Here is a 19,737-nt window from a genome sequence, read left to right on the forward strand (position 1 = left end):
GAGCTCTCAGTGCTCTCGGAGCTCGAAATTTAAATAATAGTAACAAGCTTCGAGCTGCAAGCTAAGGTACCCTGTTTAATTTCGCTATTTTTAATTTATCAAACGAATATTCAAGTTCTGACAAAAAAAAAAAAATGAAAATAAAATAAAAAGTAAAAAGCTCTTTATTCATACATACCTTTAACAGACTTTTATCATCGGCAGCGTGTGTAATGAAACTATAATAAACTCTAGAATGTATGTCCTTTGAATAAAACATCCAACAATCTATTTTTTTGTCCCTTAAAATTTTTCATTGTTACAGTAGTGACATTTATATATATATATATATATATATATATATATATATATATATATATATATATATATATATATATATATATATATGCGATCAAAGCACTCAGCACTTTCATCAACGGTTAACAATGAACTGGCATTTAAATATTGTATTTTTATACAAAAAGCATTGTACGACCTAAATACCATATACTATATGCTATGTAGTGGACATTTGCATAAAGAATCAAGAATATTATTTTCATTTTAATAATTCTCATTTGTATCCCACGAATTTAGCTTTTTATTTCTCTGGATAACTACTTGTAGGATATAAATATTTATAAACTCAAAGTATTATATAATGAGTATGCATTTGGCATATAAATTCTCAAAAATATAAATAAAAATAACTAATTTTAATGAATTAATAGATGATATCTTGTGGAAAGATGATACCAAATTGTATGCGATATTATAATATGGTACTATTTCAGGAAAGGTGAGATAATATAATGCACCAGATCTATTTTCCATCAACAATGTTATCTCATATCAGTGATATACTCTTTATATTTAGTACTGTCCTCGCACTAACGAATACAAATCCACCATCAGTGAACTAATTCAACGGCAGTTGAGTGTCTTTCTCTTGCCTCTTGCGGTATATATAATATATATAATATTATGATTTATGACTCCACCTTGATTTTGCATAAAATCATATTCCCCGTTGTACATGGTTTATCAAACAATTTCTAGTATAATAATAATAATAATAATAATAATAATAATAATAATAATAATAATAATAATAGGAATAGTAATAATAATTACTCACTGTCATATTTATTTATAATAAAAACAAATTTATTTTTAAAAAATGCATTACAGACATTAGTTATCATATACACGTAACTATAATAATTGTGTAAAACACGTACACTGATATGATAAATTCTCGTAATAAACTATTTGTAATATAATTTATAATTTATACACATATAAATAAAATATATGGCTTATAGTAACTGTTGAATTATATATAATGAGTTATTATTAATATTGATAACCAGGTGCCGGAGATTCCTCATAAGTTATCGTCGGTTTAAAGCCATCCTGATCGGCAGTATAGTGAACAATCTGTTTACGTCCATCCGGTAACAAAACGGTGTAAACACCACGGGTTACTTTATTATCATTATTTTTAGTCTCTTTGTGACTAAAGTCATTACCGTACTCATCGTTAACATGATACTCAAATTCATAGTTGGCTAATGCCTGAAAAATAATAACAAAATTATTATTATTATTATTATTATTATTATTATTATTATTATTATTATTATTATTATTATTATATTAGTATCGTTATCATTAATTAATAGCTTAAAAGGGTTTTACCACATTTACCATACAACAGAATAAATTTGTATATTCAAGTATCGACTTTTGTCGATATAATATTTATCGTTAAGTGGAATAAAGTCTTTTTAGCCCGACACTTATTTATATTACTCAATAATTAAGTAATTAAGTATCGATTTTCATAGCGAGCTCTATCCATTTTATACATTAATTAAAGTCAAAAATAAAAGACTAAATATACTACTTAAACTCACTTTATGATTATTATCGTAACCGGAAAATGTTTCATCAGAGGAATAGTAATTTCCAGGTGGTTGATTTATGTTTCCACCGGCAAGAATGTTTGACTGACGTCCTGGTTGTCCACCAGTGTACTGATTATTATGTGACAACAATGAGAATCCAGACAATGAGCTAGATAACTTGTTGTTGGGCATTAAATAACTATTGGAGATAATGCCGGATGATGTAGAAGAAGAAGAAGAAGAAGAAGAAGAAGAAGAAGAAGAAGAAGAAGAAGGAGGGGATGATAGACCGATAGAGCCAGGAACAGTAACAGCAGAAGTGTATGATGGTTGATTGATTCTTCCGTGATATTGATTTTGCTTAGACACCACCGCTGATGCCAGATAGTTTGAGCTTGGAACAGACTGGATAAATCTGTCAGAATGTTTACTGATAGATATAAAAGGAGATATTGATGGTGGTAGATATTGAGAAGATGAAACAGCAGTACCACTACTAACAGTATTTCGGTTAGGCGTATGTAGCCGAGATGTCACTGTTGGTGAGGAGGACACTGTAGGAGTATTGGGAATCCCCAATGAGTTTGAAATACGATGATCCAGAGTTGACGTAATACCAGCAGTAGTAGTAGTAGTAGTACTAGTGTTAGTGGTAGTAATGCTTTCTGGATTCTGGATACTGCTGAAAGGATTTTGTCGAGAAATAGACGGTTGGCTGGGTAAGTATTGTAACGAAGGGATTCCTCCTACAACAGAAGTACCACTACTACCTCTACTACTGTTAGGAATACCAGATAATGTTGATAATGATGATGATCTGATGTTACTTGTGGGCAAGTACAGAGAATTTGGTATTACGTTTTGAGATGGACTTTGGTAACTCGTCGGGAGATAATGGGATTCTGGTGTTAGCCCTTGGTTTGAAATACTACGGTGACTCGCTAGTTGTGAGGATAATGACGGTGGTAAATAACGATCTGATTGGCCGGTGGTTGAGTATCCTGATGCTGATCCTGATCCGAGTGGTGGTTTATAATCAGCTGGCTCCAAACTACCCAAAGTGACAGACATCGCTATTGATAAAATAATTATCACCTAAAAAAATGTTATCATTATTTTTTACAAGTTAAATAAAATAAATAAAACAAGGTTAAATGTGTAATAAAGGTTTACTCTCGATTAACTCTACTTTTAACCAAGCCGTTAAATCACTTTTTTGTGTATACTGATTTATTGATCGAATTAGATTGTAGAGTTAATAAAAGCGCGGCTCTTAATTGCTTTTATAGAATTTAGATTTCACATTAAAGTCAACCGCACACCACCCACTTGTTTTATTTATTTTACCCTTAATATCTTTGCACACACCTCCAATAATTAAGATAATAACAATAATAATAATAATAATAATAATAATAATAATAATAATAATAATAATAATAATAATAATAATAATAATAATAAATATCATTATAAAGAAAAGAAAAGAAAAGAAAATGAAAATGAAAATGAGAATTCTTACCTTCATGTTACTGCTGTGAGGATACAATTGAATTTGATTTTTAAATGATGGAATAATCAGCTTTTATATTCCCGGGTGTTTGTATTTATATTTCTATCAGTATTAGTATTAGTATTTTGTTTTGCATATAGCGCAAAAGTGAAGGTTTTTAATGAGTGGCGATTCTTCCTTCCTGATGAGGACCGCTTGTACTTGAGCAAGCGTTATTCATCTTTCACAGATGAGCAATGATGATGATGACCCTCGTTTCTATTAAAATCGCCCGAGTTTAAATTATTTCATAATTTCTTACCCGACAATAAACTGTAACTATTATGGTAACATTATGGTAACATCGGTAACATCGGGAGCAAGGCCACAATAACAATATTCACTGGAACGAACAATCATCAGTTTGTATTATTTATCATTAGTCATTTGTCTATTACTCGAGGGCATTAGACACCAGACGATACTTTGTTATACCCTCACTCTCATTGATATATAGGTCTATAGAAATTCAATAAAAAATAGAGTAATACTTATTTATGTATTTCTCCAATTGTAGTTGTCACAGTTTAATTTAGTTGAACTTTGTAGCAATTTTGTAATTTAACTTCAAGGACTAAACTCTAGACACATTATTACTGAGAATAGTATATATCGTAGTAGAAATTCGGCAAACACTCGTCAGATATATATATATATATATATTATGTCTGACAGAAAGTAAACGCCCCAACTTATTCGACTTGAGACAATAATATCCTCGAGTGGTAAAGCCGTTCTGACTGATGAAAATTGTTTCGTCAAATATATTACCATTGTAATACATGAAATTGAATTAGAATAGTATTCAAAGTACTAGCAAGACTAACATCAACATACATTTATCATATACTACTCTCTCATAATGATCAAATACGTGTATGTTATATATATTTGATATATATATATGATATGTGGTTAGAAGTAAGATCAAAGACGATTTGGTGTTGCCTCAGGAATTCCTTTGTGACCGGGAAACTGTAATAATCAAATCTCTCACTGTCAGGTTGGCTGATTGTCTGGCCTAAGTAAAGATGACCAACCTCTTTGTATTTATTTTATTCTTTTATTCTTTCTTCTTAATGACACATCCATTTAACGGTAGAACAGTAATTTAATTAAACCTTTGTCTACAAATAAATTTATTACTTGGAGTGTTTAACCTTACACTCAATTTCATTAAATTAAATCACCCATTTAAAACAAAAGTAAAAAATAATAGTTATTGTTAAAAGTAACAATGATTATCTGAATAAATATTTATAGAGTGTTGTTAAAAATATTAGCATACACCCGCTTAAAGTTGATTCACCTAATATTCTCTAATATTCTTATTAGCATAGATACGTAGGTCAAGATTGCTTTTAGCCTTCATATCCACGCAAACTCTACAGTCTAGAATCTATATCTTCCTCTTTTCGATGGATCGCATTACACTAGCGTGACCTAGTCTCTATAATAGGTCTCTATATATGTCTCGCAAATAGCCTCCTAGCGTTTTTGACCTCTCTACTCTCATCCACACATCCATTCGTATTATTCGTACTCGGCATTAACAGCCGGCCACTAGATTATGCATCGATGATAATGGATGTCGAAATTTCTTCTCCAGGTCAAACGTTATCGACCATTATTTTATATTTTTATTATTTTCTTTATTTCTTATTTTATACATCGCTGACTTTTAAATAATAAATTAATTATTTTATCTGAATAATTCAATTTTAAATTGATAATTTATAATCTATAACTTTTGCACAAATAATCTTGAGAAAAAGTTTCAACGAGTAATTGAATTTAAAAAAAAAAAAAAAAAAAAAAAAAAAAGTGCAGACTTTAGCAAATTCAAGTCTTTCGTTGTTGAATGTCACTGAACAGTCGTTAAGACACGATCAAACATCGATTTACGTCGTTTGTATTCGTATTCGTATATATGTAAAGATTCGAAAGACTGTTTCAAAACTCTCTCGATTTTAGCTTCGTCTTGAATTCAACAACTAGACGAATAAGAAGAAAATATAATAACGATGATGGTTGAAAATAAAGTTAAAAGTAATAAAAGTAAAAAGAGTATCGTGAATGTTGACAGATCGACAGAGCCACTAAAGTTTTCCGTAACCAAATTCTATTCGTAACAAACTTGCTAGTTTGGCTTTCAATTTGTCGGCTTTATTCGTCGGAAATGAACGATTAAAACTTTTTGGAGCTTGTTCATTGAATAGATTAACGTATACTATACCTGCTACCAGTTACCAGTTACCAACACCGCCCTTTTCAACCCTACTTTTACTGTCTCCTCAACTCTTTTCCGGTTCTTGACGTACTAAATAAAATAATTAACAAGAGCTCAACTATAAAAAAAAAAAACTAGATTCGTATTTAAATAATAATAATAATAATAATAATAATAATAATAATAATAATAATAATAATAATAATAATAATAATGATTTGACAAGGTCTGATGAACTCAGCAAAGGTTAATAGAAATTGGAGAAGCTATTGAGTGAACAATCACCGTGGAGCCACTAAACGCTGCTCGATTATAATGATCGAGTAGAACATCGACGTCTAAAGCAGATGTAGATCTCAGTGGATTACAAGTCCATAAACTACCACAAGACATAACAACAAAAACAAGAACATCAGTCTAACTAGCAATAGAGATATAGAGAGATAAGTGTAGATATCTTAACTATTTGGATATTCTGTTAAACAGAGCATCCGATCCTTATCTCTCTGGGGATAATCGCCGTCGAGCTTTTGTTTTAATCTATCGTTACAGTTAATAGTTGTAGTTGGATGGATTTTGGTAAAGTTATCTCAGTGATCCAAAGTCCTAAATCTCTATTGATAGTGTCCATCAATGCAGATAATACATATTACATATTACATATAATATATAACATATAACTAACTATCTGTTTAATTGAGGAAACTAAATAGTTAACCAGGAGATCTATTCAGTACATTAAGACCTGGTAGAACAACTAAACTACTCATCTATTATAAGTTATAATATATATATATATATATATATATATATATATATATATATATGTATATGTTAGCTGGTAGGTTGGTTACTTTGATGTGTGTCCGTTGGTTGCATTTAAATAGCTGACACTGCACTGGAGAGTAACTCTTACACTCTGACATTATACTATGTACTGTGTTGAACAGTTCAGGGGAGTTCAGAACAGTTCAGAGTTTACTGATATCAGATTTGACCTGCCCTTGCTTAACTCTTCCCTTGCTTCCCTCATTCTCCTGGTTCTCATATAACTGCTGTTACTGCTACTGCTGCTGGTCTAGATCACGTCTACTAATATTTCATGTTATGATACTTAAGAATTTAATTTACCGGAAAGACTCTCTGGGCTCTGGGTTTTATCAACCGGAAAAAAATTTATTCGATGGATTTTAAATCCCCATGCTTCATTAATTATTAATATTAAAATTTACTACATTAAAATATAATAATAATAATAATAATAATAATAATAATAATAATAATAATAATAATAATAATAATAATAATAATAATAATAATAATAATAATAATAATAATAATAATAATAATAATAATAATAATAATAATAATAATAATAATAATAATAATAATAATAATAATAATAATAATAATAATAATAATAATAATAATAATAATAATAATAATAATAATAATAATGATAATTTAAGCCTGATAATTATTTATCATTTATTTAATTACGTAAAAGACCTTGACTCTTTCATTCATCACAATAATTCAATTTCATTTATTAATTAATTAATTAAAATAAAAATGATTGCGCGATATTAAGGATCTAATATTATTAGTGACGACTGTTCATCAAGGACTTTTCTCTGTTGTCTTAAAATATAAAAATAAAAATAAAATGTGTGATTGAACGAACAAAGGAACTATCTACCAACGATAAAGTAGAATTTATGCAATTACCAATTACTCGATGCAGAAAATATATTTTTATGCATCATTTAAATTTAATCGACTATTTCTTTGTTATCTAAAAACGTAAAAATAACTTTAAAAGTTGGAGAAAAAAAAAAACAATAAATTTTAACTGATATTGAGATTTATAAAAATACACCCGCCGTGTTTATTCGATTAATAATGTGTACATTCTCTTTTAAAAAAATAAAAGCGATAAATAAATAATAATAATAGATTGCCGCGATATGCTCAACGTGATAGAGTGAGTTGGCAAAAATAAACGAGTGATGTGAGGAAAAATATTTCTTGATACCTTAATCAAATGCATCCTGCTGTTCTCTCGTATTACTGCTTCATATCACACACATATTATACACGTACTCGCCAGTGCAGTGTCATGTCACGATCGATTCAGTTCTTTGCGCACAATATTCCGTCAACATTTATTCGTGAGTTGTATTTTATCGTTTATTTAAAATACACATTTTATACATCCCTTTTTAGCCTTTTAAATTTATTTGAATAATTATTCAAATGACGAATAAACTGTCGTGTTAAAAAATTAAATTGACGTAACGTGTGATAATTGGTTAATGAATAAATATAATAATTGTCACCGGGCTTTAACTTCACCCTAAAACATGCATTCAATTATTCAAGCGAATTCGATTTCTATAAATAAATAAAACAATTTACGAGAGTGATTTAACAACTGACGAGCTGTGAAAACTCGCTGTTTAATTATACTCTCTATTATTGTGTATATATATATATATAAACATTCAAGTGCACTAGGTTATCAATAATAACTATTCTATTTAAATATTCATTAATTATTCTTGATCCATTATATTGTATTATATTATATTATATTATACGTGTATATATTAACTCATTGATTAATTTTTAACAATTGTCGTATTAAAGTTTAACAAAAAAAGTCAGAGTAAATATGACAACAAAGTTAGTTATCAGTAGACTAAATAGTCCGAAAAGTATAAATGGATTATTATTAGAAAAAAATTATGCAAGTATCGGGACATGTCCCATACAAAATGAAGAATTGTCATGGGAAGAAGCAAAACCGTATCGTGAAATTCCTGGTCCTAAATCTTATCCAATTTTTGGGAATTTATTTAAATTTTTACCACACATAGGTATTTAATATTATTATTATGACTATGATAAAATTAAAAAGTAAGAATGTAAATAATTGATTGAAATAAAATTTTTGAAAGGTGAATACGGAAATTTGCCGCTGTACGAACAAATGAAATTACTAAACAAACAGTACGGGAACATTGTAAAGCTAGAAGGAGTGTTCGGGAGGAGACCCTCGGTATTTCTGTACGACCCAGAACAATGTGAAAAAATGTACCGTGTGGAGGGAGCCTGGCCGCTGAGAATAGCGATTGAAACAATATGTACATACCGAGAGAGAAACTCAAAAGTTTACAAAGGAAAATTGGGACTTGTCGGCAGGTTAGTTTATAGCTTTTAATTAACAAAATCCTCCCCCTCATCCTCATCCACGTCCATATTCTCATTCTCGTCCTCATCGGGATCGCAGGAACCGAGAGAGAGAGAGAGAGAGAGAGAGAGAGAGAGAGAGAGAGAACGAGAGAAATTGATTAAACTTTTTTTTTCTATATACATATATGTTTAGCTAACTTTGTTTTTGTTTTTGCTTTTGGACTTGTAGCCAAGGTAAAGCCTGGCACGAGTTTAGGAAAAACGTGAATCAACATATGATGCAGCCGAGAAGCATCAAGCCCCACGTGGCACAAGTCGACCAAGTTGCCAACGACTTTATCACGAGAATACGAAAACTTCGAGATGTAAAAAGTTTTAAACTACCGGCAACATTCAACAACGAAATGAATAAGTGGGCTCTCGAGTGTAAGTGCCATGCTTCTACGCTTCTACGCTTCTACGCTTCTACCTTCAAAAATTCACGATTACTTTTTATTAATCATCCGAGACATTTACATTTAAAACATTTGTACATAAATTATCATTATTTCTTCACCACACAATATTTCTTCTTCTTCTTCTTTTACTTTCCTTTTTTTTATTTTTTATTTTTTTGTGACACGTTTTCTTTTGTTCAAAAGATAACAATAATGATATTAACAACAATGAATACATTCATGTAAAACATCAAGTAGTATATCATATTTTCATTATGTTCCGAATACAATTATTATTTTACTGAATTCTCTTTTGTATTATTAATTTATTCATCTGTTACTTGTCTCGCTAACGCTCACACCATTTTACAATAATCGCGATATGCTATATGGTGATGCTACTATCGTCATCATCATCATCATCATCATCATCATCATCATCATCATCAAGATTAATGCATATTGCACAATTAAACATTGACAAAGTATACACACGTCTAAGTAACTTCCGTGCCAATGATTTGCATTATTTAACATTTAATGTTTGTTTTTAAAAATAAGAAAATGAAACGAGTTCACTTTTAATAGTGTGCAATATAATGTACCATAGTGTTACTAATGTAATAATCCCGTCGTCCTTGATTAAGATGAGTGTAAATGGGTATTAAGAAATAGTGTATGCCTACATATACTGCAGTATGTTTGGAATGTTAATTGCGATAATGTTGGTTCAGCATAATATTGTGTTGTAATGCAAACAATACGCACAACGGTGTTGTTACTATATACAGTCGGAAGCTACTTAAGGAAGCTCATTCAAATTGACAGTGCACACTATTATTGTTATTATTATTATTATTATTATTATTATTATTATTATTATTATTATTATTATTATTATTATTATTATTATTATTGTTGTTGTTGTTGTTGTTGTTGTTGTTGTTGTTGTTGTTGTTGTTGTTGTTGTTGTTGTTGTTGTTGTTGTTGTTGTTGTTGTTGTTGTTGTTGTTGTTGTTGTTGTTGTTGTTGTTGTTGTTGTTGCTGTACTTGCAATTAAACATAATCTCAATTAAGGCAACCACCTGGAGATTACAAGTTTGGGTTGCGGCTATTGGCTATGTACTTTACCTTAGTCTCTGTTTCATTTTATCCAATGGAACATATATAAATAGGATTCCCTGAGCGTAACTCATTTACAATCCGTTTATATACCTATTACTATATATAGTAGTAATATATATTATACTTTAAAATGCATGTTGTTTAAGTTTAGGACAGAAATAAATGGTGAAATGTATAATTATTTTTTGCAGCTATATGTATGATTGCGATGGATCATCGTTTAGGAAGTTTTGAGGACGGATTAACAGCCGACTCAGAGCCACAGAGAATGATTGATGCAGTTCACAACATGTTTGAGCTCTTTTACCAGCTTGAAATTTTGCCCTCGTTGTGGAAAATTTATGACACGCCGAAACTCAAGAAGTTGTTTCAAACACTAGATGTTATTACCAGGTAAAATACCCAAAGATATATTAACACACTAATTTATTCATACAATACTACCATTTAAAAGCTTTCAATTATTTTTATAAAAAATAATAATAATAATAATAATAATAATAATAATAATAATAATAATAATAATAATTATTATTATTATTATTATTATTATTATTATTATTATTATTATTATTATTATTATTACAACAGCGATAATAACTTGTCGAATAAATTAAGTTGTTAAATTTACTTACTTATATCATACTCTACAATAAATATCAAGTGTAAATAATTAAATAAAACGGCGGATCGGTTTTAATTAAATTTTGGTATATCAAATTCAGAATAGCTACCAAGCATATAGACGATGCTAAACTAAAGTTTGCCAAGTACCCAAAGAGCAATACAAACGAACGAAGCGTCTTGGAAAGTTTATTGAGTATCGACGAACAAACTGCTTATATTATGGCACTCGACATGTTAACTGCTGGAATTGACACGGTATGTTTATTATTAATTTTATTCAATATTTTTCTATTTTAATTTACTTTTAAGATGATGATAATAATAAAAAAATTTTTTTTTTCTTATATACCTATATATAATAAGACTGGAAATGCTACGGGTTTATTATTGTATCATATCTCGATAAACCCTCGAGTACAGGAAAAGCTAAGAAAGGAAACATTAAATTTACTGCCCGATAAAACATTCCCTGTAACATTTGATGTTCTTAATAACATTCCCTACCTTAAGGCGTGTATCAAAGAGTCGCTTCGATTAGCACCGATTGCTATTGGCAATTTACGAACAATGCGTACCGATGTTGTTCTCGGTGGATACCAAATTCCTAAACAAGTATTTCTTTTTTTTTTTTTTTTTTTTTTTTTTTTTTTATATAGATTCTCATGTGAAATAACAATTTTTAAAAACTATTATTCTTTAGACTGATGTTGTAGCGTGTCACAGTGTACTTTCAATGGATCTTGAACATTTTCCACGGCCAGAAGAATTTTTACCGGAAAGATGGCTAAGAAATAACGATGATACAGATGTAAAAGCCAGTAAAGAGGCGCATCCGTTTGCTTACATGCCATTTGGGTTTGGCCCGCGTACGTGTATTGGAAGACGATTCGCTGAATTAGAAATGGAAACCCTCACGCTTAAGGTTATTTTATTACCAAATCAATGAATATTTAAATTATATTATCAGAAGATACCTCTTATTGATTTTCAATTTAATCCACAGATGTTGCAAAACTTTAAAATTGAATGGCCTTCTAACGAGCCTTTAAAAATAAAAAGCCGGTTTATAAATACAATGGATTCGCCTTTGCAATTAAAATTAATTGATATTTAAGAGAATGATAAGTTAAAAGTTTTATTCCCATAGTATATAAATAATTTACAAGATAAGATAAGTCTAAATAAATTGTATATTTTTATGAAAATAATTTATCTGATAAAATATTGAATTGTGCAATATACAAAGTTCAACAATTATCGCACTATTAATGTGTAAATATAATAATACTACTGGTGATGATTAGAGTTTAGTGTCGTCAACATCACTGAAATTTTGTTTTTTATAGGTAAATGCCTGGTGAATAGCCCAAATAGACAAAGGTCTCATGTAACCAACGGATCGATATCCACCTTTTTCATAAAGTGCTTCAGGTGTTTGAAAAGCTAACCCTATTTGCTCCCAGACTGTTCGATATACTCCTTCTGCTATACGTAAACCTTCCTCGACCATGTCCTTAAAATAAATACATATATATATATATATATATATATATATATATATATATATATATATATATATATATATATATATATATGTATTTTGTATTCTACTAATATTTTAGCTAATACCAAGTAACTGTCACTAACAAGTAGAGTAGTCTGGTTTTAATCAGACAGTTATGATAATTAAATAAAATACCTCGTGTATCATTAAAGCAGCAAGTGCATAACTAACACCGGTCCACATTTCCTCACTTTGCAGAGTCATCGTGTCGATACGACCACTCGGGAGAAATCCATTAACTGCTCCTTGATTACCGTCTCTGTATTTTAAAACATTATTTTCGAATATTGTTTTTAAAGCCGATTTAACTTGCTTTTCCGGAAACATCTATGTAAATTAATTTTAATTTTTTTTTACTTTTTTTCTTTTTTGTTTTTTTAAGTTTTAATATTGCAACAAAATATTATACAATAAATATAAATAATCGACACAAACCTTGTGATTTAATTTACACGCTTGCAAAAATAATTGACCACAAAGCTGATCACTCATAATACAAAGTCGATGATCCGATTTGCTACAATCGAAATTATAGTAACTACCTACGATTTTTAAAAATTTAACAATTGAATAAAAAATAAAATTTATTTATTCAAATAATAATCGTAATAATAAACTTGCCATTCCATAATTTATCTTGAAATGAATCCTTGCCTTTTTTTAATATCTCCGTGTACTTTTTAATAAATTGAGTATCATTAAATATTTTAGCAATTTCAAGAGAACAGCAAAGTGCAGCCAACCATAAACTTCCGCAGTAAGCGCTAACATGGTAAACATTATTAAATAAGTATTTCATTTCTGTATTGAATCGTTTTAATGAACATGAGTGATGTCAGAATATATATAGTCCGGCAATGTAATTTAACGCTACCCTGATAATACAAAATGAAGCCCCAACTGTCATCCATAAATCCATCGTACATAGTATATCGTATGGCTGTAGGGAGTACGTTCAATGTACGCGAATCAGATTGTCTGATCATGAAATCGGAGCACTTGTAAAATAAAATTAATTTAAACTCCCTAAAATCTGATTTACGAACCACGTATATTAAATAATTGCATTTTGATTGGGATTTAACTCTATACCGATTAAAATTATGGCTTCATTTGCAATACCACTAAAAAATTTTAACTAACGAATGTGAGTGTATATTTTAAAAGAGTTAATTACCTAGGGCCATCCATTACCCAAGTATCATACGTCTGATCTGGAAAACCACTATTCTCTATGAGACCATCTTGATCGGTATCCCAAGCAAGACTGTGTTCTAAAATCTAATTAAATTGTCTGTGTTTTATAATTTAATTTTAAATTATTTAAATTTGTTAATTATTAAAATAAAACGAGAAACCTCTTTGATAGACGGCCAAAAATCTTTCAACATATCCTGATTATCTGTTAAAATAAAATCCCTGTAGGACGTTAGTATAAATTTTGAATTCAAATCCTTCCAGTTAGATATATTATGAATAGGGTATGCGTTTATCATTTTAAATGGTTCTTCATCTACGAATATCAAATCAATAAATGAAATTTAAAAGTAATAATATACGAATAGAGAAATAAATAAAAATTAATAGGATAGAATATAAAAATAATTTCAGACCAGGATCCCCAATGTCGTGTGGTACAAAACCTTTGGCTTTACGTATAGATTTAGTACCATCGTAAAAAGTTGTGCGCAAAGATGAGTCCTCAATTTGAATAGCATCACGAATATCATACTGTAAACTAGCTTGTAAATTTGGCCACAGCTGCGCCAATGCAAATGAAGCATAAAAATGTACGTCATATGTATTATACATTCGATATTCATGGCCCTCTAAATACGCAAAACGACCGTATTCATTTCTTAAATTAAAATATTACTATTATTATATTTAAAATATTAATTTTTGTTAATAGTAACGCTAAATGTATTAATAAATTCATAAATTCATATAAATTAAATTCTATTATTTCTATTAAATGAGGATAAAATAAATAGAATAAAAAAATATAATTTTACCTTGGATCGAAATTGTTAAATTTATCGGTTTCATCAGCCCGCAACCAAACGGTACCTCCATCGACGACGTAATACAATTCATTGAATAGTGCACTTTTATACCAGTCAGGTAAATCAATATCATCCAATACGGGTCGTTGCCAATTGTAAATATCATGTTCCCATGAATTATAATTCATCAACGTATAATGGGATATTTCCCTTACTACCGTTTCATTATTATTATTATTATTATTATTATTATTATTATTATTATTATTATTATTATTATTATTATTATTAAAGTATTTGGTATAATATCTGCAGAATGATAGGTAAAAATAAAGTAAAGTAAAATAAAATAAAATAAAATAAAATAAAATAAAATGAATATTACCTTAAATATTGTCTAAGCTTAAAATGAAATTGAACTTTGGGAATATCCCAAGCCAAGCAAAATTCAATTTCTCGTGAGCTGTTTGCCTGAACACGCAGAGAAGAGCATACCGCGCATCCGACATGTTTCACTGTAACGGATAAATAAATAAAAATTAATTATACGATAAATGTCAAACTCATTCGTCTTATTTGACGTTATTATATAATACGTCAGATAGATTAAATTTCAAGGATATAAATATATAAATAAATAATAATAAAAAAAAAATATTACGTGTTAGAGAAGATTTAAGTCGAGTAGGTGAGGTATTAAGTTTGCCTGTACGTTCAAGTAACTCCCACAATTCGCTTCCATCGCCAAAGGGATCGAATATCAACGTCCGTGAAATGTCAACGTCACTCGTACTAGCTTTCGAAGCAATTGCATACGTGCAAGGCATACCCTTCAATTCTTGATGTATCATCACTCCCCTAACTCCATTTTTATATTCAAAATATTCTGTCCATTTTTCCCCTAGAATAATAATATATCTGATCATTTTTTTTTCTTCATTTAGTGTTTATTTCAGCAGTAAAAAAAAAAAAATAAAAAAATTCCTTTTTTTTTTTTTTTTTAATTGTGACATTACTTATATAAGCAAGTATCCTCTGATATTTTTTTTTTCATCTAATTATTTAGATTTACGGATTTTATTTAAATAAAAGAGGGAAAAAAAAAAAACTACATACCTGGGATTGAAGAACCGCCCATACCAGACTGGAATGTAAATGTAATGCTGACATCCAAATCAACATTAGACTCGTTAATTATTTCCCAAATGAAGGCTGCACACGGCAAAGAACTGTCTTTATAATTATTTGGGATTACTGGTGATATTTGTCGACAAATAAGTTTAACATTGAATTCTTTGATATCGTATTCTGTCCAAGCTCGTGGAAAGAGTCCTGTGTATTTAGCATTCTTGCCATCAAATCCCCATTTCCAAGAAGACAAATATTTGCCTCGGCTGTTTAATTTTATTATATAAATAATATTTTATAAATATGACTATTTTAAATATTTTTTTTTATACTTACGAAAGTGGCGATAACACTTGGTGATAAATAGTCTTGCCGTCAGTGTTTCGAACTGTGACAATAAATTGATTAGCAAGTGCCGTTTCGTATTTATAAATTCCTGGTATCAATGCGTACCGACAAAACTCTCCATTAAATCCACGACCTATTGAACCTGTTCCTATTCCACCTATTGGTACGCCTTTTGTAAATTCAACAAACAATGTCTACATTAATCAATTAATTATACTAATTTAAATCAATTAATTTACCATAAATTTGTCTGTCATTCACAAGGTTTGAATAATCCATCAATGGAACACGGCCTTCCCGAGAAACTTGGCTGCAATATGATCGAAATCTGAAAATTATAATAATTAATTAATATTAGAAACACTCAAGTTAATATTTATCATTGTTTGTATAACATTATTCACCGAAATCCTAAGCCAAACAGCTTCAAAACTTCTCTCCATCGTACCCGAAGAGTTTGTTTCCATTGTTCTGGATATTTATGATCTATTGGCACTATCAAACCATACCGAGAAACTTTTTTACACTCATTATTTATTTCAGTCATTGTTGAAAATTATTTATTCAATCAAAGTTTTATTAATTAATACTTGAAATGTTATTGTTAAACAACATGAAAAACTTTTAAGTAAAAAAAAACAAAAAGATAACTTGTAAAATGATTTTCTGCACGAGATCGCGACAAAAGATATCATCGAACTAAATCATTTATCGTTAAATTTACATATTTATACATTTGTTCTTAATGTTTGTTGATGTGAAATATTACTCACATATATGATTAACCTCACTAAGCCGGAATTTGTCGATTTCCCTTGCAGCGGGACAAAGATACGTGATGTGCGCGCGCAGAACATTTAAAAAATTTTTAAATTTACGCGGAAAATCATTTGATGATTAGTAAACATTCTACTGTACCGGCAGAGCTAAAAAAAACAATCAAAACACTGATAGTTGCGCTCCCTAGTAGATTTTTTAAATAGCAATTAGGTAAATATTATTTATTTATTCATAATCAACAATTTCCAAGTTATTATTCAAGTTATATGTAAAAAAATGATTGATAAAATAAGCTATTAATTGAGTTCCAAGTCCACATTAAATTTATACATTCCAAATAGTTAATTTCAATCGCCATGGATTTATTGATCAGGTTAAATAATCAAACTGTTGGCCGAGATAAAATAATAAGGTTAGTAATTAATATTTAAAATAATATATAATCTTGATGAATAATAATTAATGAAAATAAATAATTACAGATTATGTCAATATGGGAGCCGTCTTGGATGGTATTATACACAAAATAAATTGATGGCTTATCGTTCAAATGACATTTTAAAGAGCCTAGAGTATACCTTCAGTTCATTTAGAAAATGTAACTAAAAAAATTTTTAAAACTAATTACATATTTATTTGATAATAATTTATTTTTCAGTGCTACGACTCGGAAGATTTTTAGATAGTTTATATTCCGCATTATCGTCTATTAAATATCCGAATCTTGTAATAAGAATAACTGTAACGCTATCAAAAATATCAAATGCTCTTTACTTGCTAGCTGATCATATTATCTGGGTTGGAAGAGCTGGATTATGTAAAGTAAATATTGAAAAATGGAACACAATAGCCAACAAGTACTGGCTAATGACAATAATAATGAATTTGACACGCGATATCTATGAAATAGTAAAAATTATGGAAGAATACAATTTAGGAAGACTGTCAAAACAGGTTAATTTAAATAGTAAAAACTACCGGTACGACAGATATCGTGCATTGTTCTACTTGACTAGCCACAAAGATGTCGTTTTGGATACTATTAAAAATGGCTGTGATTTATTTATACCTTTGACAAATCTGGGTTACACTAAATTCAGCCCAGGAATGGTTGGAATTCTTGGATTTATTTCCTCAGCTGTTGGAATTTATTGTTTAATAGATCCTTTGGCTAAATTATCACCCGCATAGTATTTACTTTTATTATTTTAACTTAAAATATTCATTACTTATACCTAAATTTAATTGACAATGGGTTTAAGATTAAACATTCTAAACATTTTTAATATTTATGAAAATATTGAATGTATTTTTTATAAAATTTTAATAAAATATAAATTAAAATGAATACTAACTCTAAATTACATGCATTTGTTTAGTTATAAACTCTTGATCCCTATTCCACAGAGCTTTGCAAATAGAATTAAGTTGATAAGCACAATCAAGTATTTCTGGCCGGGCTGTCGTTTTGCTGACATCAACTTTAATTACCTTAACCTTCCATTTGCTTTCAAACTCCTTCAACTGAAGCTCAGAAACAGGTAATGTTGACCAGGGCTTGTATCGCGTTCCAATAACAATATTTGCTGGTCTCTCCTTGATATTGCTCATCGAATTCATCAAATACGGTATATCATTGAAACTAGAAGGATCTTCAAAGCTAAATATGGAGCAAATTCCATCAACTTTTTCTTTACATGCCTGAAATAAAGTACAATAAAAATTTTTCTTACATACCTACAGTAAATTGTTAAAATATGTATAAATACCGGTAAAACGTGGCTATATTTTTTGATGCTACTTTCAGTAGTGTCCCAAAAATTAAGACGAAATAAGACAACTTTATCCCAAATTTTAACTGGCCAATAGACCATTGTCTTACGTATACCGTTTATTTCAGAGGATACGTAATTTTCATGAGCTATACCCGAAAATCGGGAAACAACCGATGACTTACCAACTCCAGGTCTTCCTATCATGAATATTTTGTAAGTTACTTCTTCTATGGACGGTGGTAATGATGGTCTTTCTAAAAGACCTGAAACAGAATTTCTTCATTGTATATAATTCTTAATTTGTAATTCAATTTCAACTTTAATTAATAAACAAACAATTAAATTACCATAACGTCTTCTTGTTCTTGATTTGTCATCGTAAAAGTACGGCATCAATGATTCAGATTCACTTGAATTTAACCAACTCATGTTTATCGCTCCACTCATTTTTAATTATTTAATTGTTCGATGCTGTTAACATAATGATAATATAAAAAAATATAAAATAATATTTAATAAAAATCAGGTGAAAAGACCAGCTATAAATTTTAATACAATTATTCGTGATACAAGTCACGACTTGATGGCAAATACTATAGTAAAATTTCCTATATATATACAAATATTGCCCAGAAATATGTTTAATGTAAATATCTGTCATGGAGTTTTTTACATCGAGGTGTTATCGTTGACGTTTGTTATGTGCATGGTAAAAGTAGGGCCAAATTGTTAATGGATTATTAATTTATCAGTTTATTAATCGTTTGTTGATAAAAAATAGGCGTCATATGCTCAGAATATAGTCATAAATAAGGCCAAGATCCCTTCACGAATTACGAGGCATGCACGAAGCGCATGACTCAGAAAACCGTTAACGTTATGGATAACCAACAATCAGAAATAACGGCCTCAATATAGTCGAAAAAGTAGGCTAGATGTGGCCAAAAATATGCCCCCCCCCGCCCCCAATTTCGTCAAGAAATTTCAGCCATGAGTGGAGCGAATGCCTCTTAACACTGTCGACAAAATGGCCAACTAAAAACCAAAAATAACGGCGTAGATTTAGTCGAAAATCTGCCCC

General features: G+C 29.5%; 5 protein-coding genes across 8 annotated transcripts; 2 read left to right on the plus strand and 3 right to left on the minus strand.

The window, feature by feature from the left end:
* Positions 1–1,135: 1,135 nt before the first annotated feature.
* LOC141527550 (uncharacterized) lies at positions 1,136–7,812 on the minus strand. Of its 3 annotated transcripts, XM_074243092.1 has the most exons (4): positions 4,482–5,225; positions 3,412–4,416; positions 1,899–2,984; positions 1,136–1,557 (listed from the first exon to the last, which is right to left on the minus strand). In XM_074243092.1, exons 2-4 carry the CDS (start codon positions 3,415–3,417, stop codon positions 1,336–1,338), a joined length of 1,314 nt encoding a protein of 437 aa, XP_074099193.1. In that variant the 5' UTR covers positions 3,418–4,416; positions 4,482–5,225; the 3' UTR covers positions 1,136–1,335. The 3 variants fall into 3 exon arrangements, with proteins under 3 accessions (XP_074099193.1, XP_074099191.1, XP_074099192.1); XM_074243090.1 differs by lacking the exons at positions 3,412–4,416; positions 4,482–5,225 and adding an exon at positions 7,707–7,812; XM_074243091.1 differs by having other exon boundaries at positions 3,412–5,225.
* Positions 7,813–8,192: 380 nt separating this feature from the next.
* Positions 8,193–12,199, plus strand: LOC141527549 (cytochrome P450 CYP12A2-like). Its single transcript, XM_074243089.1, has 8 exons — positions 8,193–8,550; positions 8,632–8,875; positions 9,096–9,292; positions 10,620–10,821; positions 11,154–11,310; positions 11,419–11,667; positions 11,756–11,977; positions 12,059–12,199. Exons 1-8 carry the CDS (start codon positions 8,346–8,348, stop codon positions 12,167–12,169), a joined length of 1,587 nt encoding a protein of 528 aa, XP_074099190.1. The 5' UTR covers positions 8,193–8,345; the 3' UTR covers positions 12,170–12,199.
* A 28-nt stretch (positions 12,200–12,227) lies between these two features.
* On the minus strand, positions 12,228–16,796 carry LOC141527547 (non-lysosomal glucosylceramidase-like). Of its 2 annotated transcripts, XM_074243085.1 has the most exons (14): positions 16,506–16,794; positions 16,341–16,429; positions 16,090–16,270; positions 15,742–16,019; positions 15,287–15,526; positions 15,011–15,140; positions 14,635–14,934; positions 14,233–14,477; positions 13,978–14,132; positions 13,797–13,900; positions 13,241–13,383; positions 13,055–13,161; positions 12,755–12,946; positions 12,228–12,568 (listed from the first exon to the last, which is right to left on the minus strand). In XM_074243085.1, exons 1-14 carry the CDS (start codon positions 16,646–16,648, stop codon positions 12,356–12,358), a joined length of 2,520 nt encoding a protein of 839 aa, XP_074099186.1. In that variant the 5' UTR covers positions 16,649–16,794; the 3' UTR covers positions 12,228–12,355. The 2 variants fall into 2 exon arrangements, with proteins under 2 accessions (XP_074099186.1, XP_074099188.1); XM_074243087.1 differs by lacking the exon at positions 14,233–14,477 and having other exon boundaries at positions 13,978–14,038; positions 16,506–16,796.
* A 304-nt stretch (positions 16,797–17,100) lies between these two features.
* Pex11ab (peroxisomal biogenesis factor 11ab) lies at positions 17,101–18,242 on the plus strand. Its single transcript, XM_074243095.1, has 3 exons — positions 17,101–17,293; positions 17,364–17,479; positions 17,540–18,242. The coding sequence occupies exons 1-3, from the start codon at positions 17,238–17,240 to the stop codon at positions 18,070–18,072; spliced, it is 705 nt and encodes a 234-aa protein (XP_074099196.1). The 5' UTR covers positions 17,101–17,237; the 3' UTR covers positions 18,073–18,242.
* Positions 18,236–19,421, minus strand: LOC141527551 (ciliogenesis and planar polarity effector 2). The gene is made up of 3 exons (XM_074243093.1): positions 19,004–19,421; positions 18,651–18,919; positions 18,236–18,582 (listed from the first exon to the last, which is right to left on the minus strand). The coding sequence occupies exons 1-3, from the start codon at positions 19,101–19,103 to the stop codon at positions 18,238–18,240; spliced, it is 714 nt and encodes a 237-aa protein (XP_074099194.1). The 5' UTR covers positions 19,104–19,421; the 3' UTR covers positions 18,236–18,237.
* Positions 19,422–19,737: the final 316 nt, after the last annotated feature.

Source organism: Cotesia typhae, unplaced genomic scaffold (assembly GCF_013202065.1).
Source record: "Cotesia typhae breed Kobodo isofemale line unplaced genomic scaffold, CoteBio_Ctyphae contig_4, whole genome shotgun sequence".
Taxonomy (NCBI): Eukaryota; Metazoa; Arthropoda; class Insecta; order Hymenoptera; family Braconidae; genus Cotesia; species Cotesia typhae.

What these genes read in the sequence shown, in the direction of transcription:
- LOC141527550 (XM_074243090.1), bottom strand. An exon ending in GTTACGATAATAATCATAAA is followed by an intron (nt 1,558 to 1,898) that starts GTGAGTTTAAGT and finishes ATTATTTTTCAG; the next exon opens with GCATTAGCCAACTATGAATT.
- LOC141527549 (XM_074243089.1), top strand. Translation starts at nt 8,346, where the DNA reads ATGACAACAAAGTTAGTTATCAGTAGACTAAATAGTCCGAAAAGTATA. An exon ending in AAATTGGGACTTGTCGGCAG is followed by an intron (nt 8,876 to 9,095) that starts GTTAGTTTATAG and finishes TTGGACTTGTAG; the next exon opens with CCAAGGTAAAGCCTGGCACG. An exon ending in TGGAAACCCTCACGCTTAAG is followed by an intron (nt 11,978 to 12,058) that starts GTTATTTTATTA and finishes TTTAATCCACAG; the next exon opens with ATGTTGCAAAACTTTAAAAT.
- Pex11ab (XM_074243095.1), top strand. Translation starts at nt 17,238, where the DNA reads ATGGATTTATTGATCAGGTTAAATAATCAAACTGTTGGCCGAGATAAA. An exon ending in GGCCGAGATAAAATAATAAG is followed by an intron (nt 17,294 to 17,363) that starts GTTAGTAATTAA and finishes AAATAATTACAG; the next exon opens with ATTATGTCAATATGGGAGCC. An exon ending in CTTCAGTTCATTTAGAAAAT is followed by an intron (nt 17,480 to 17,539) that starts GTAACTAAAAAA and finishes TTTATTTTTCAG; the next exon opens with TGCTACGACTCGGAAGATTT.
- LOC141527551 (XM_074243093.1), bottom strand. Translation starts at nt 19,103, where the DNA reads ATGAGTGGAGCGATAAACATGAGTTGGTTAAATTCAAGTGAATCTGAA. An exon ending in AAGAACAAGAAGACGTTATG is followed by an intron (nt 18,920 to 19,003) that starts GTAATTTAATTG and finishes ATTCTGTTTCAG; the next exon opens with GTCTTTTAGAAAGACCATCA. An exon ending in AATATAGCCACGTTTTACCG is followed by an intron (nt 18,583 to 18,650) that starts GTATTTATACAT and finishes ACTTTATTTCAG; the next exon opens with GCATGTAAAGAAAAAGTTGA.
- LOC141527547 (XM_074243085.1), bottom strand. Translation starts at nt 16,648, where the DNA reads ATGACTGAAATAAATAATGAGTGTAAAAAAGTTTCTCGGTATGGTTTG. An exon ending in AAGCTTAGACAATATTTAAG is followed by an intron (nt 14,935 to 15,010) that starts GTAATATTCATT and finishes ATCATTCTGCAG; the next exon opens with ATATTATACCAAATACTTTA. An exon ending in TTTAACAATTTCGATCCAAG is followed by an intron (nt 14,478 to 14,634) that starts GTAAAATTATAT and finishes TTTTAATTTAAG; the next exon opens with AAATGAATACGGTCGTTTTG.